The following is a 13,929-nucleotide window of genomic DNA, read 5'->3' on the forward strand; positions in this document are numbered from 1 at the left end:
CATACACACCCCGTTTAAAATTAAGTTAAATAAATATATTTTTACGAAATTATTTTATGAAAAATCGAAATAATTATTTTAAGAAATATTATTATTATTATTATAAGAAACATTTAATTATTGTTTTTTTTTTTTTTTGACAAAGTAGAACAGTTTGCCAAATATTTACAACGTATAAACGTCACAAAAAAAAAAAAATTAAGGAAATGAAACCTAATAAAATCAGTGCCAGAATTTGTTCATCGTTAGGTTTTCACTCGCAAATCTCTTTATACAAATATTAATTATTATTATTATTATTACTTGATTATTTATTCTATGACCGATTTATCGATCGATTGATTAATTAATTAATTGCGTTTTATTTTTTTATTTATTAAAACGCATACGATGCGATTTAATAATATTCACATTATTCAAAAAAAAAAACCGTTTGACAAGACAATTGATTTTTTTGCGACAACGAAATTTGTCGCAAGATTTCAAAAATTTTTTTATTACTAGTCTATATGATTCGTTTGTACTTTCCATTATTAATTTTCACCTTTTTCTTTTTTTTTTTTTGCAGTTTTTCGACGGATTCCTGACGTTTTCACATTCATTGGAAAACATTTTAAAAATTAAATGTAAGTGTTATATATTTATTAAATCGTTTCGATTAATCGAAAATGTTTGTTTATTTAAAAAAAAAAAAAAGTGCTCTTTAATTATTTCTAACGATTTCTTTTAAATAATAATGGGATTTTATTATTATTATTATTATTATTATTATTATTATTATTATTATTATTATTATTATTATTAATTTAAAAAAATATTTACGTTATTAATAAAACTATTCAATTTTTTTTTTTAATTTAAAAATACAAATACTTAAAAAGGTATCGTTTATTACGTAATTTGTTACCGATGATAAAACAAGGATTTCTTTTTTTTTTTTTAATAATAATAATAATAATTATCGTGATTTTGTATGTTAAATTTTGTTTTGTCATTGTTTATAAAAAATTTTTTATAATTGTTTAAATCACGAATCAGATGAAAAATTGTTTATCAAATTATTTTATTATTAAAAAAAAATTATTATTTAAAAGCTTAAAAACAAAAAAAAAAAAAAAAAAAAAAAACATAAAAGTTTAGTTTATCCCCCTTTTTTTTTGCTTATAAAGTAAACCTAATTTGCTTAAAAACAACGTTTGTTTGTTCGTTTGTTTGATTCTTCGTTTGTTTGTTCGTTTGTTTGTGTCATTACTAAAAATGTCGAATTAATTTTTTTTTCTATTTATTAACTAACTATTTAATTGTATAAAATTCATCGAGAATTTTTTTTAAATAAGAAATTCATACGAGAAATAATTCATTAAGTAAAATAATAATAATAATAATAATAAAAGGATGTTACAACAGGTAGATCGAAAGATAAAATTTTTTTTTTTTAAATTCAGTGGACGACAACAACCATCGGTAACATCTTTTTTTTTTTTTTTTTTTTTTTTTTTTTTTCGTATAGGGAGAAATTATATAATCGAAAAGAATTGATTATTTTTTTAAAATTTATTAAACGGGTAATTGGATGACCGGCATTCCAAGGCCATACCCGTTAGATTTTTTTTTTTTTTCGAAAAACTATATATATATATATATTTAAATAATATTATTTTTAATTTTACGAATTAAAAAAATTTGAACGTGTAACAAGATAAAAAAAAAAATTAAGCGTGGAAAATTTTTTTTTTTTTTTTTTGTCTTAAAATGTAAACATTTTAAAAAGCGAACCTGAATTTTTGAGAAGCCTGAAGTTTTTCCAAAAAAAAAAAAAATTTTTTTTTTTTTTTTTAATTCGTCCACTCGAAAAATAAGTTTAAAAATTTCATTCAAAAATTTACAAAAAAAAAAATTTTTCAATAATAAATAAATTTTATGTTAAAAAAAAAAAAAAAAGTTATCTTACCCTATGAGCGATGTACAAAATAATGGTCATTACCCGTCGACGACAATTGATCCCACGTGAACCACTGGCCAAACAAAACTACATTGAAATATAAAAAAAAAAAAAAAAAAAAAAGAAACAACCGAACAATTATCCGAAGGCCGCTGGTAAAGATCCAAATCTATGCTGGACTTATGTAACGATAGGATGTTAAACTTTTAATAGTTTCGAATTATGTAATGTCAATTTTGGGTGTAAGACTTTATTAAAAAAAAAAATACATGTCATAATTTAAATAAACAAATCCCATTATTATTATTATTATCGTAAAAATAATTTTTTATAAAAAAATAAGAGCAATAATAACTTTTTTTTTTTTTAATAAATGCATCCAAACAGAAAAACTCACAGTTCATTACGTTTGTTTGTTTGTTTTTTTTTTTTTATTTACTTTCCTATGAATAAATGAGTATGTGAAAAATTTTCATGAAAATGAAATTGATACACAAAAACTTTTCGATTAATCATAATTATATTAAAATTAAGAATTGAAAATTTTGTTTTAGCATTAAGATTTTAATTTTTATTTTAACATAAAATAATTTTTTTTTTTTTTTTTCGATCACATCACAATTTAATCGAAACAAACAGATTTAAAACAAATCAATACAAATTATAATAGAAAAAGTAGTTTAAGGTTTAACAATTGTCGTTCATTCGATATTTTGTTCTCTTTGCATTTTATACAATTTTAAAAGAACTTGTTTTCTTCTATGATTAAGTTTGTTTCTAGTTTCTTCTATTGATTCTAATTCAGGTGCATAACAAATATGTAAAATACCACCATAGAATGACATATCGTCTAATTTTTTTTTAGCAAATCTGTAATTAATAAAAACGTTTTAACTCATAAATCTCAAAGTAAATTAGTGAAAAAAAAAAAAATTATAAATATTACCTTGCATTTGAAAGACTTAAATACTGAATGTGAAAAACTTCTGTAAATGGTTCCACATCGGGATATTGAACCCTTTTTACAGATTTTACAGGTCCATATTTAGAAAATCTTTTCGATAATTCTTTATCTAATTTTAAACTCGGTACACCGAAAACTAATAAATGTTGAGATTCATCGTTTATTGTATAAGCCTAAATGTCAAAAGTAAATAAACAAAATGGTTTGAACCGTTACAAAAAAAAATCGTAATAAGTTTTTAATAATTAATCAATTAATAATTACATTTCGAGATAACTAACTTTTACGGCGGTCGGTTTATTTCCCCTTCTGTATGCTGGCCTAGTAAAACAATGACCCAATCTTTTATGATGTTCCATAGGTTGAATAACAACGTTTCCTAAATTTACATCCTCCATTTTGAATTTTTGTTGTAGAATGCGCTAGTGTACCGAAATAAAAATTAATTTCTGAACGTACTCTAGTAAGGTTCCTTTGCTAAAGTTTGCCGTTTTTTTGTCGGGCGGATTTATTTGTTAAAAAGTGTAAAATTATACAAATATCTATGGGAAAAAACGTTATTAATTGTTGCGTAAGTTATTATTTAACATTTAATGATATATTATTTATTATTACAATAACTATCTCAAGGCAAATTATTAATTAAACAATTGCAAAATTTCTAAAAAGTGGTGTCAAATATAATGTAACGGAATTCAAATTTGTTAATTTTCTTTTTTTTGAAAATTTTAAACATTTTCTACATTTTCGAAAGGTTGAAATGTGCAAAAAAGGTTTTTTCTACTTTTATCTTAAATAAAACGGAATAATTGACAATGGATAAACAAAATTTTACCCTTAAATTTACTTAAAACGAATTCTGTAAGTTACAATAAAAAACCGTTTAAAGAAAATAATAATAATAATAATAATAATAATAATTGACCTTGGAGAGACATTGAAAGAAAAAGAGACAATAATAGACACAGATAATTAATCCAATCACCATTTTATTTTCATTCAATATTAATATAATACTATTTACAAAAATATAAAAATCAAATCAATTCAAATCCTAATTTTATAATTTTAACTTTTTTTTTTTTTTTTTTTTTTTTTAATTTTAATTTGTTTTTTACTTATAAATAATAAATTTAAATCAATCGTTTACAATTTAAGAGAAACAAAACAAAAAAAAAAAAAAAAATTGAACTTAAAAAAAAAAAAATAAAAAAAAACTTAAAAAAAAAAAAAAAGCTTCAAAACGAAACCATTCACATAGGAATTTGTTTTGTTTTATTATTATTATTATTATTATTATTATTATTTTAAAAAATTTTTTAAACCCATCCAACCCCAAACAATATTAAAAAAAAAAAATAATAATAATAATAATAATTTTTATAAAAAAAAAATAAAATAATAAGTTTCAGTAAAAAAAAAAAATTATTTATATATATATATATAAATAAAAATTTATAAATAATAATATAATAATAATAATAAATACAATTGTGAGCTTTTATTAATTTTAATCAATTTGAAAAAAAAATAAAATAAAAAAAAAAGGAAAATTTATTAACATTTTTTTCGTTTTTGTTTTTTTTAAAGCTTTTTTTTTTTTTTTTTTTATTGTTTCATTCATTCATTCATTCATTCATTTTTCTATTTTTTTTTTTTTTTAATTTTCTAATTTTACACATTTTATTTTTTGCAGTAAAAATAAAATAAAAAAGGGTTTTTTCCCTTTAAAAATCAATCAATCAATCAATCAATCAATCATTTTCTTCTCATTTTTTTTTTTTTCTTGTTGTTGTACTAAAATTAATATTAAAAACTTTTATCTAATGTCAAAGTTAAATGTCATGTCACGTTTATGTCGATTATAAAATAATATTATTATTATCACCATTTTTTTTCATTCGATTATTATTATTATTATCATCATTGTTTGTCGTGAAATGTTCGTCACTCTTTAAAGTAATAATAATAATAATAATAATAATCGTAATGTGTGTGTATATATATATATATATAACAAATTTTTCTTTTTTTTTTTTTTTTTTTTTTTTTTGTTTAAGTAATGATAGCCTAAAAAAAGGGAAGGGACAATTAAGCCGGTGGTCATGGAGTCGATTTTTGATTCGTCAATTCTCCCCATTTTGTTTCGAAAAAGGATCTCATTGCGTGACCGGCTTTTCCAACGGGAGAATCATCTTCGTTAAATGTTTCGCAATTGTTAAATATTTGTCTCACGTCGTAAACGAATTCTTCCTTTGTTTTGTACCTGGAAATCAAACGGGGGAATACGTTAAACCGAGTAAGTTTCTCTCCAACATATATTTTAATTTTAAGAAAAAAAAAAAAAAAAAAAGAAATTATGTTTCGATATCTTACATTCCATCTGTGAGACGTTTTTTTATCGTTGATATGTCCATCGGACATTTTATTATTTTTTTATACGTTGGAAATTGTTTTGTATTAACGGGAAGTAAAAATGGCCACGCTTCATCTTGAAGTTCCATTTCTTCAACTATTGTCTAAAAAACACATTTTTCACGTCTTATATTTTTTTTTTTTCTTTTTTTTTTTTTTCTTATTATTATTTATATTTTATCTTTATTTATTTTTTTTTAATGCTCATTTATTATTATTATTATTATTATTATTATTATTATTATTTAATTACGAATGATTTTTTTTTTTTTTTTTTTTCTTTTTCTGATTTCAAAATTCTAACCTTGCAAGCATTTAGCTCTTTACATAATTTTTTGCTAAGCCTTTCTTTTTTTATTGTTACTCCTGTCGGTTGTTGAGGTGATAGGGGAGGGGGTTCGTCGCTAACCGCTGAATCTGAACATGTTGCGCTTGGTATCGGACTTAGGGGAGCGCATTCTTTTTCTTTTTGATCTTTAACCTTCGTCGAAAGGAGGGGGGTGTCTTCTCCGTCGCTTTCATTTCCCGATCTATCGTCATTTCTCGTCGATTCGAGGGTATCGTTTGTTTTCTCATCGTTAACGCTATATTCATATCGATATACCATAAATAAATATTTACATTGGCGTATTTAATTTCTTGGCACGATAATTCGCACCTGATGAAAATAACACGTACCTGTTGTTTTGATCGCGATGATCTCTATCCTCCTTGTGCTTTGATTCTCGGCTTTTTCTCCAACCCACTTTACGACCGCATTTTTTTTTAGGATATTTAATGGCACAGGTTACGCAATTCCATTTAGCTCGTGGAACCTTTTTTCAAAAAAAAAGAAAATTAAGCCATTTGATTACGAATTCATTATTATTATTATTATTTTTTTTACATGAATGCTAGAGACGTACTTTTGATAAAGGAGGATTTAAACATTCTATGTGGTATATCCTGGGACAATGTTCGCATATTACGTAATTTTTAATCGGTCGTTTCCCGCACACAATGCAATTTTTTTCTCCGTTAGATTTATTTTTACACTCGTGACAATACCAGTCACCGTCGGGAATGCTCTCCATTTTCGGTTTAAAGCAATACATGTGGTAACCTCGATCACAACCATCGCACAGCAAGAGTTTGTCTTCGTTGTCTCCACTTTGACAAAATTGACAATTCTGAAAATAGATAGGCGCGTGTAAAAAATCAAGTTCAATAATTTCTAGAATGATGCGTATACGAGTGAGGGTAACGAGGGGAAAATTTTACCGCTTTCATAATACTTTTATCCCAAGCAATGCAGGATTCGAGCATGTAGAGAGCCATGGACAATTGAGCTGCCGTATGAGATTTCAAAACTGCATCTCTCCATATTCCCAAACCTAATAAAAAAAATTTTCATTTCATTTGTTTTTTCATTGGGAAAAAAAAAATAATTAGGAAAAGTCCTTCTTACCCTTGGGAATTGATTCATCTTGATCGGCTTGTATTCCGATCCCGCCTTCACCCGTTGAAAATCCCAAAGGAGGTTTTAAATAACGTCTTTCAATGGCGGATTCCAATGAAATTAATCTTTGTTTTGCAATGTCTATCGGTTCAGTTTTACATTTTTTTGAATTTCCCTCGTTAGGTACATCGCTTGCGCGATTGGGAATTCTCCAACCTTTGACCTGCATGGAAGCGCTGGCAACTTTGTCTTCCAAATTTTCCATCTTAAAAAAAAAAAAAAATTTTAGTTCGAGAAGTTTTTAAAACCCTTTAAAAAAAAAAAAAAAGAAAATTTCATCTCACTTGTTCCAACATCAAATTGTCAACCCTTTCGAAAACTTGCGGATCCCAAGAGTGTGGCTCGTCCTTTGCCGGCGCACCATCATCTAAAAACTGTACCCTGTCGTTAAAATCACCCGATCCATCTAAATCTACTAGATCACTGTTAGCTTTCAATGTCGTCGACTAAAAAATGAAAAAAAAAAAAAAAAAAATTTGTTTACTTCTTTTCCCGGTTAAGGTACGGAGAAGAAATTTTTTTTTATAAAACTTTCTCACCTTTCCTCCTATTTCTACATTGTCTTCTAAATACCTCGTTAAAATTCTTTTCAATTCTTTTTCCCTAATCCCTCGAGTATGCAAACATTCTAATATGTGAAATAATTGATCTTCGTCATTCACGCGCCACCAACCCCTTCGTACGTCTAATTTAAAAAAAAAAAAAAAAAACAGAAAAATATTAGTTTTTTTTTTTTTTTTTTGGGGAGGGGGAGCCATTTTTATAACGTTTAAATCAATGTAGGGTATATATATTTACGTTTGGGTATCGGTTTCCGTACGGGAGGAGGTTTCGGACCGGATGTTTTTAATATTTCCAACATGGTTGCTTCTTCGTGTGAAAGAATTAACGGAGCGGGACTGTCGCATAAGGGGAGAGGACCCGGAGATGGGGGTAATCCCGTTCTTGCCCGAACATTTATCGGTAAGGGTAATTTGTGGCTGTCGGATTTATCTGAAAACAAATTTTCAAACGTTTAAACTCTCCTATCTCTCTCTCTCTCTCTCTCGTATAAAATTATTCCTTACTCAGCATTTGAGATCTCGGATCGCATGATTCTTTAGGTATAATACTAAACCATTGATAATCCGTTTCGTTTTCTTTCAAGTTGTTTCCGAAATTGAGAAATTTTTCATCGGCAATGAGCGGACTCAGTGAATTTCTATAATTGTTGGGATCTTCGAATTCTTCCTTTTTGATAGAATTACTCGGGGATCCAAATATTCTGCTCGATAATTCTTTTTTCATCGCTTGCATTAGGGGATCATCTTCGTATTTGCATTTATTTACAATTTCTTTAACGTGTAATTCATTATTCGAACATTTGTTAACGGTGTCCAAATGTTCTTTGGTGCAATTTAAACCTATAAATTTAACACGACCCGTTTTATTTATTGAGACAAAAAAAGAAGGCATTTTTTTACGACGATTACGTCACAAAACTTACCGTTTGATTCTTCCGTTTTAATTTTTTCCCCGTCTTCTGCTTCTTTCGTAGAAGACTCAATCACCGTTGATTTGTCTTCGTTTTTATCCGGTTCGATTTCGCTTTTTATTTTAAGATTAATCGATTCTTCTCCCTGATCGTCGCAGTCCATTTTTTCAATTTTCACTTCATTTTCTTCTTCCTTTTTATCAAGTTTTTTTACGTCAGACTCTTCAACTTCCTCCGTTTTTATTTTCTCATTTTCCTCCGTTGTTTTCCCATCGTTTTCACCTGTATTTTGAACGTTGGTTTCTTTTTCCACAGAATCTTCCTGTAATGAATATCAAGCGTGTTATTATCATTTCAATTTGTAAAATTTTTAACGCAGGTTAGGCAGGTAATTCAGCAGGTTCGAGCACGAACCTGTTTAATTTTAGTTTCCGTCATTTCCACATCGGAACATTTTTGAATGTCGCAGCATTCGTTGTTTGCGTTTTCCAATTTATTATCATTATCATCGTTATTCACTTCACTCATATTACTATCTTCTTCTATTTCTTCATTCATTTTTTCGTTATCCGAAACGTCGCTTTCGCTGTTTTCACTTTGGTCAATTTTGTTCTTTTTAATTTGCCTACATTCCGAAGGTTTTCCTCCTTTACGTTTGTTGGGTTTTCTTTTATTCGAACCACTTGAATTTTTATTCACATCGTCTGCTTTTAAATTTTTCTCTTCGTTATCACTCTTCCCGTTGTCATTCATTTCGGATGAATCCGTAGGCTTGGATTGATTTTCTTCAGTGTGTGTTAATTGCATCTTCAAATTCAAATTATTATTATTATTATTATTATTAATTGATTTTGTTAAGGTATCGAGAAAAAATTTTCCCAATTTACCTTTTCTTCTTCCCCGTCGCTAAATTCATCCGGTTGAGCGCTTTCCATGCCTTCTATAAATATTGAACCGCACTTGGGCAAACACCAATACCTTCTCCAAAACCTATCTTGACCCAAACACATGGCTCTGATTTGTTGATTCGATATTTTCAAATTGTTTATTTGATTTTCCTGTTGCTTCAACAATTTTTCCAATCTTTTAGTTACTTCTTCCGTATTTAAATTTTGTTGCTGATCATCCTGAAAACCATTTTTCTTTTTCTTTTTCTTTTTTCAAAACTTTTTTTGATAGATTCAAATAGGTATTTTTTATGATACTCACTTCTTCAGGTTGCGTCATTTCCGATTCGTGATCGGATTCAACCGAACTTTCGACATCGCTATCCACACCATCCGTTGTTTTTTCTTTAAAGGCAGTCGTAGACGGATTTACATGAGAATTAACGTTCATTAAATTATCTTTTTCTTTAAAATTAATTGAATATTTTATTTGTCGATCGTGTAAACACCTTAATTTTCTAATTAACAACAAAAAAAAAAAAAAAAAAAAAAGAAAATTCAAATAAGTTGATTGACCTTTGACACACGTACGAAAAAGGAAAATTATTAGTACAACCTAATACTTTGATCCAAAACCCATCTTTCTCTCCTTGATAATATCACAGTTTCTAAACTTCCTTCTATTTGTCGAAGCACGGCTTTATTTTGTAGGAGTTCGTTACAAATAAAAGCTAAGATAGCACTTTTCGTAGTGGGATTTAAAGCGAGAAACGGTTTTTCTTTCAATTCTTCCGACAGTTTATACGTCGCGTTTTCGTGTAAATTTTCAAAAAAAGCCGCATTTTTACCAAAGTTTTGATTGAGCGCTTCTTCCCCGTATAAATTATGATGTTCGGAAATTTTTTTTTCCCGATCTCTTTCAAAATTTAAACCTTAACAAGAAAAAAAATAATAACAATAATAATAAAAATTTAAAAATTGTGCGTGATAAGTAAATGAATAAATCTCACCTGTCAAAGCTTTGACTTCTCCCGTCGCGTTCGCATACAAATATATTCTTAATATTTCTGATATGTTCGTATGCGTTATGTCGGCTTGTTTTAAACTTTGACCTAATAGCGTTATGTGTCTTGCAGGATTTGGAATTCCGGGATCTTCTATGGCGCAAACCAACAAATGCGTCATTATCGACAACAATTCTTCTTCGTTTTCTTCATCGTTGAGAAGAGCTCCCTGAAGGTTACTCAACGTCGGTAAGCTATCCATATCTATATTTTTTAAAAACAAAATTTTGGTTTGCTTCGCGTTTTTTTTTTGTTTTTTCTCTTTAAAAACGGTTTGACCGGTAGACTCACCGAATCCTAAAGTTTCACCAAAATTATGTAAAAATTCGAAAACCATAAGAGTGTCGGCAAAAGCTTGACCAGATAATTTCAATCCGGGAATTCTGTCGAGTTCGGGAAACGGTTTTAAATCTGGAAAATTTTACAAAAAATCCGTTACACACGTATTTTGGGGGGTACGGAAAAAAAAAAAAAAAAAAAAAAAAAAAATCCGGCGGATTTTACCGTCCAGTTCCATGTCTTCGGTCGGCCTCCTCAATTCTTTTAATAATTCCAATTCGATTTTTCTTTGTTCCAATTTTTTTTCGTGTTTTGCTAATTTTTCAGCTCGTAGCTCGATCCTTTTCCTTTCTCTCTCTTCGATTTTCTTTCTGGCTTCCAAAGCTCTCACCAGAATCATGTGTTGTCGTCTTCTTTCTTTTTCTAATTCGACGGCATACAATAATTCCTTTTGCTTATTTATTTCTTTCGTGAACAAAATTTGTTCCTATAAAACAGTCACAAATAGAGATAGTTTGTACTTAAAACTCGCTCGAAATACATTGTAAAAACATTGTACTTACATCCACTAGGGTAGCCTGTGGAGATTTTCTTTCCTTGTACTCATCTTTGATTTTTACCGTCGGAAAATTTTTATCTCCGGGCAATTTAATACTTTCCGGTACGGTGACGTCTTTTTTCACATCTTTTTTCGTTTTCGATACTTTGTTACCATTTTCCGACTCGGAATCGCTTCCTCCGGTTGATGCCGAATCGGTTGTAAAACTACCATCTTCACTCGTTTTAACTCTATTTTTTTCGTCGAAAACCTTTAATTGTGAGAAATCAATGAAACGTTAAATAAATGGAAAGAAATTTGTAAAACTTTTCAAATTGAAATAGATCTTACTGGTGCTGTATTTTCTGGAGTTTGAGATCGTTTTTCGATTGGTTCCTCCTCCATAGTTGCCTGGAAATTTTGTAGTAAAGCTAATTGGCTAGATAAATCTGGAGGTAGAGAAGGATTTAATGATGCTAATTGGGTTGCAAAATCTACGGGCAAAGAACCTTTGAGGCCCAAAGCTCTACTTTGAGCAAGCAAAGATGCTACGGTATTTTTTTTCGGTTTGGATACTCCGCGTCCCAAATTTCTCGGTCGCCCGTCCTGTTGGAACAAGAAAAAAACAATTTGATCGATTTCGAGAAAGACATTTCGACGGTAATACTCCTGTGGGATAGGTTAAAAATTGATTTTTTTTTTTTTTTTTTTTTTTGTACCTTTTGGACGGTTTCAACATCCTCGTCAACACCAGCAGGCGAAGTATTTTCGGATGAGAAAAGTTGAGACATGGCTGACAAAGAAGTTATTGGATTTGGTTCGTTTGTTGGAAGTCGCCTTTGTTTAGGTACGGGTTTTCTTCGAGCTTTAAATTTATATCGTTAAAAAAAAAAAAAAAAAATGTTAATTTTGATTGAAAAAAAAAAAATTAATTTTCTCAATTAATTTGAAAACAACTCACAAATTCTATCTTTTTCTATGATAACTTCATCTTTGTTACGAGATTTTGTACACAAATTAAGAGGACCTTCACTGCAAGGCTCAACCGAAACGATTCCGTTACTCGATGAATGCGCGGGAAGTTTTATAACTTCAACGTGATCTGCACCATCTGGATCGGTGAGAGTCTGGAACGTTTTATTGACGATAACGAAATGATGGAAAATAATAAATTTTCTTACGCGTGTACGTTGACCAAAGTTTACCTGAGTTTTAAATGGTGGACCAAGATCAATTGGAATTCCAGTCGAACTATGCGTTGGCATCACAGATACACTTGGAGGATCTAAAGATATAGTTTTTTTCCTTCCTCTATTTGTAGTCCCCGGAATTTTCGGTCCTCCTATCGAAGATGTATATTTAATAATTTCGGTGTCGGGCGGTAGACGCACTCCTCCTAACACTCCCGTGGAATCGCTGAAGCAAATTAAAACGAAATGAATCAAGTTATATATAATTTAAACCTTTGTTCGTTTATTTATTGAAAATTTAATAATTACTTTGCACTTGAATGAGCTTGAGGCGGAAAAGGAGACACACTTGTGCCCGAGTTGGCTAAAGCAGCAATACTGGCTAAATGATCTGATTTACTTGTCGAAGAACCAGAAACAGAATTTTTACTATAACTACTACTACTACTATTATCTTTATTCCTCTCCCCTTTTTCTCTTTCTCTTTCCCGACTTTTTTCTTTATCTCTTTCCCTATCTCTGTCTCTTTCTTTTTCCTTATCCCTATCTCTAACTTTTTCACTCGAAGTCCAATTTTCTTTTTCTTTTTCTGAACCAGTATAACTAGATGAGATTTGGCTTTTTGTACTCGAAGACGATAACTGAAAACAAGTCAGTCGTATTTATTTTTAATATTCATATCGCTCGTACGCAATCAGAAAAACTATATTTAATTAACTAACCGTTGAGGTAGAATTCGATTTGGAAGATTTTCCAGACAACGTAGCGTTATGACTCGGAGGAGTGAGTAAAAAATTTGGATAAAGTGCTTCTGCTCCAGGCAGATTGGCAAAACTCATGCCATGTAGCCGAGCTAAATAATCCTGAGCGGCTAAATGAGAGGCTACAGTCCACCAAGCGGCACCTAAAAGTGAAAATTGCACCGGTTAAGACAATATAATATGCATTTACACACATCGAATTTTCTTTAATACTCACTTGCTGGATTAATACCGAGACTGGCTGCTTGACTTGCAGCAACGCTTAGTGTATTACCATAAGCTGCAGAATTAGGAACGTTGACATTGTTTCCAGAGGTTCCGTATGAACTCCTTCCTGGAACTAAAGGATTCCCCGAACCGTAGGGTCCAAACAAAGCTAAAAAAAAAAAAAAAAATTTATCGATATGCTGTCACGCTCACCCCTCCCTTCCTCTCCCCTCCCCCGTTATTTTATTTTTTAAATAAATAAATTTTTACCGTTTGTTGCAGCCGATGTACCAGAATCACCTCTTGGCCAATAAGCAAACAAACTTGATGGATCTAAAGCTCGGGCGGCATCCAAAAATGCTGATTTATCTCTTCTTTCCGAATCGGGAGAACAACTTTCTTTATCCATGTTTAATTATTATTTGATGAGATTAAACTCGTACAAAAAAAATTTTTACCTGGAAACAAACAAACAAACAAAATTACAAAAAATTCAAAAAGACAACAAACACACGCTGTGGAGGATTGTGGACTTTTAATCAAACGTAAGTTTTTTAAAATTATACATCCAAACTTTTTTTTTTTTTTTTTTTTTTTTTGATATGCGTGACGAAAGCCAAATAACAAAAATTAATTCATGGGAGGGGGAGGGGGAGAGAGGGGGGGTCAACTGATACCAATATTATTTCATGTTAAATGACTCTTGAGTT

General features: G+C 29.4%; 2 protein-coding genes across 2 annotated transcripts; both read right to left on the reverse strand.

The window, feature by feature from the left end:
- Positions 1-2,643: 2,643 nt before the first annotated feature.
- Positions 2,644-3,304, reverse strand: Phum_PHUM206410 (uncharacterized protein; the record flags this gene model as incomplete). Its single annotated transcript, XM_002425486.1, has 3 exons — positions 2,644-2,812; positions 2,889-3,079; positions 3,188-3,304. The coding sequence occupies 3 exons, from the start codon at positions 3,302-3,304 to the stop codon at positions 2,644-2,646; spliced, it is 477 nt and encodes a 158-aa protein (XP_002425531.1).
- A 1,655-nt stretch (positions 3,305-4,959) lies between these two features.
- Positions 4,960-13,628, reverse strand: Phum_PHUM206420 (bromodomain-containing protein, putative; the record flags this gene model as incomplete). The annotated part of the gene is made up of 28 exons (XM_002425487.1): positions 4,960-5,172; positions 5,283-5,425; positions 5,626-5,764; positions 6,000-6,136; positions 6,227-6,490; positions 6,582-6,694; positions 6,769-7,024; positions 7,104-7,242; positions 7,351-7,504; positions 7,618-7,812; positions 7,887-8,222; positions 8,306-8,615; positions 8,708-9,100; positions 9,181-9,420; positions 9,503-9,698; positions 9,797-10,112; positions 10,191-10,448; positions 10,536-10,655; positions 10,749-11,010; positions 11,087-11,332; positions 11,413-11,667; positions 11,790-11,919; positions 12,019-12,188; positions 12,267-12,477; positions 12,561-12,892; positions 12,974-13,155; positions 13,230-13,352; positions 13,520-13,628. The coding sequence occupies 28 exons, from the start codon at positions 13,626-13,628 to the stop codon at positions 5,010-5,012; spliced, it is 5,892 nt and encodes a 1,963-aa protein (XP_002425532.1). The 3' UTR covers positions 4,960-5,009.
- Between the last annotated feature and the right edge of the window lie 301 nt (positions 13,629-13,929).

Source organism: Pediculus humanus, genomic scaffold, assembly GCF_000006295.1.
Source record: "Pediculus humanus corporis 1103172107559 genomic scaffold, whole genome shotgun sequence".
Classification (NCBI taxonomy): Eukaryota; Metazoa; Arthropoda; class Insecta; order Psocodea; family Pediculidae; genus Pediculus; species Pediculus humanus.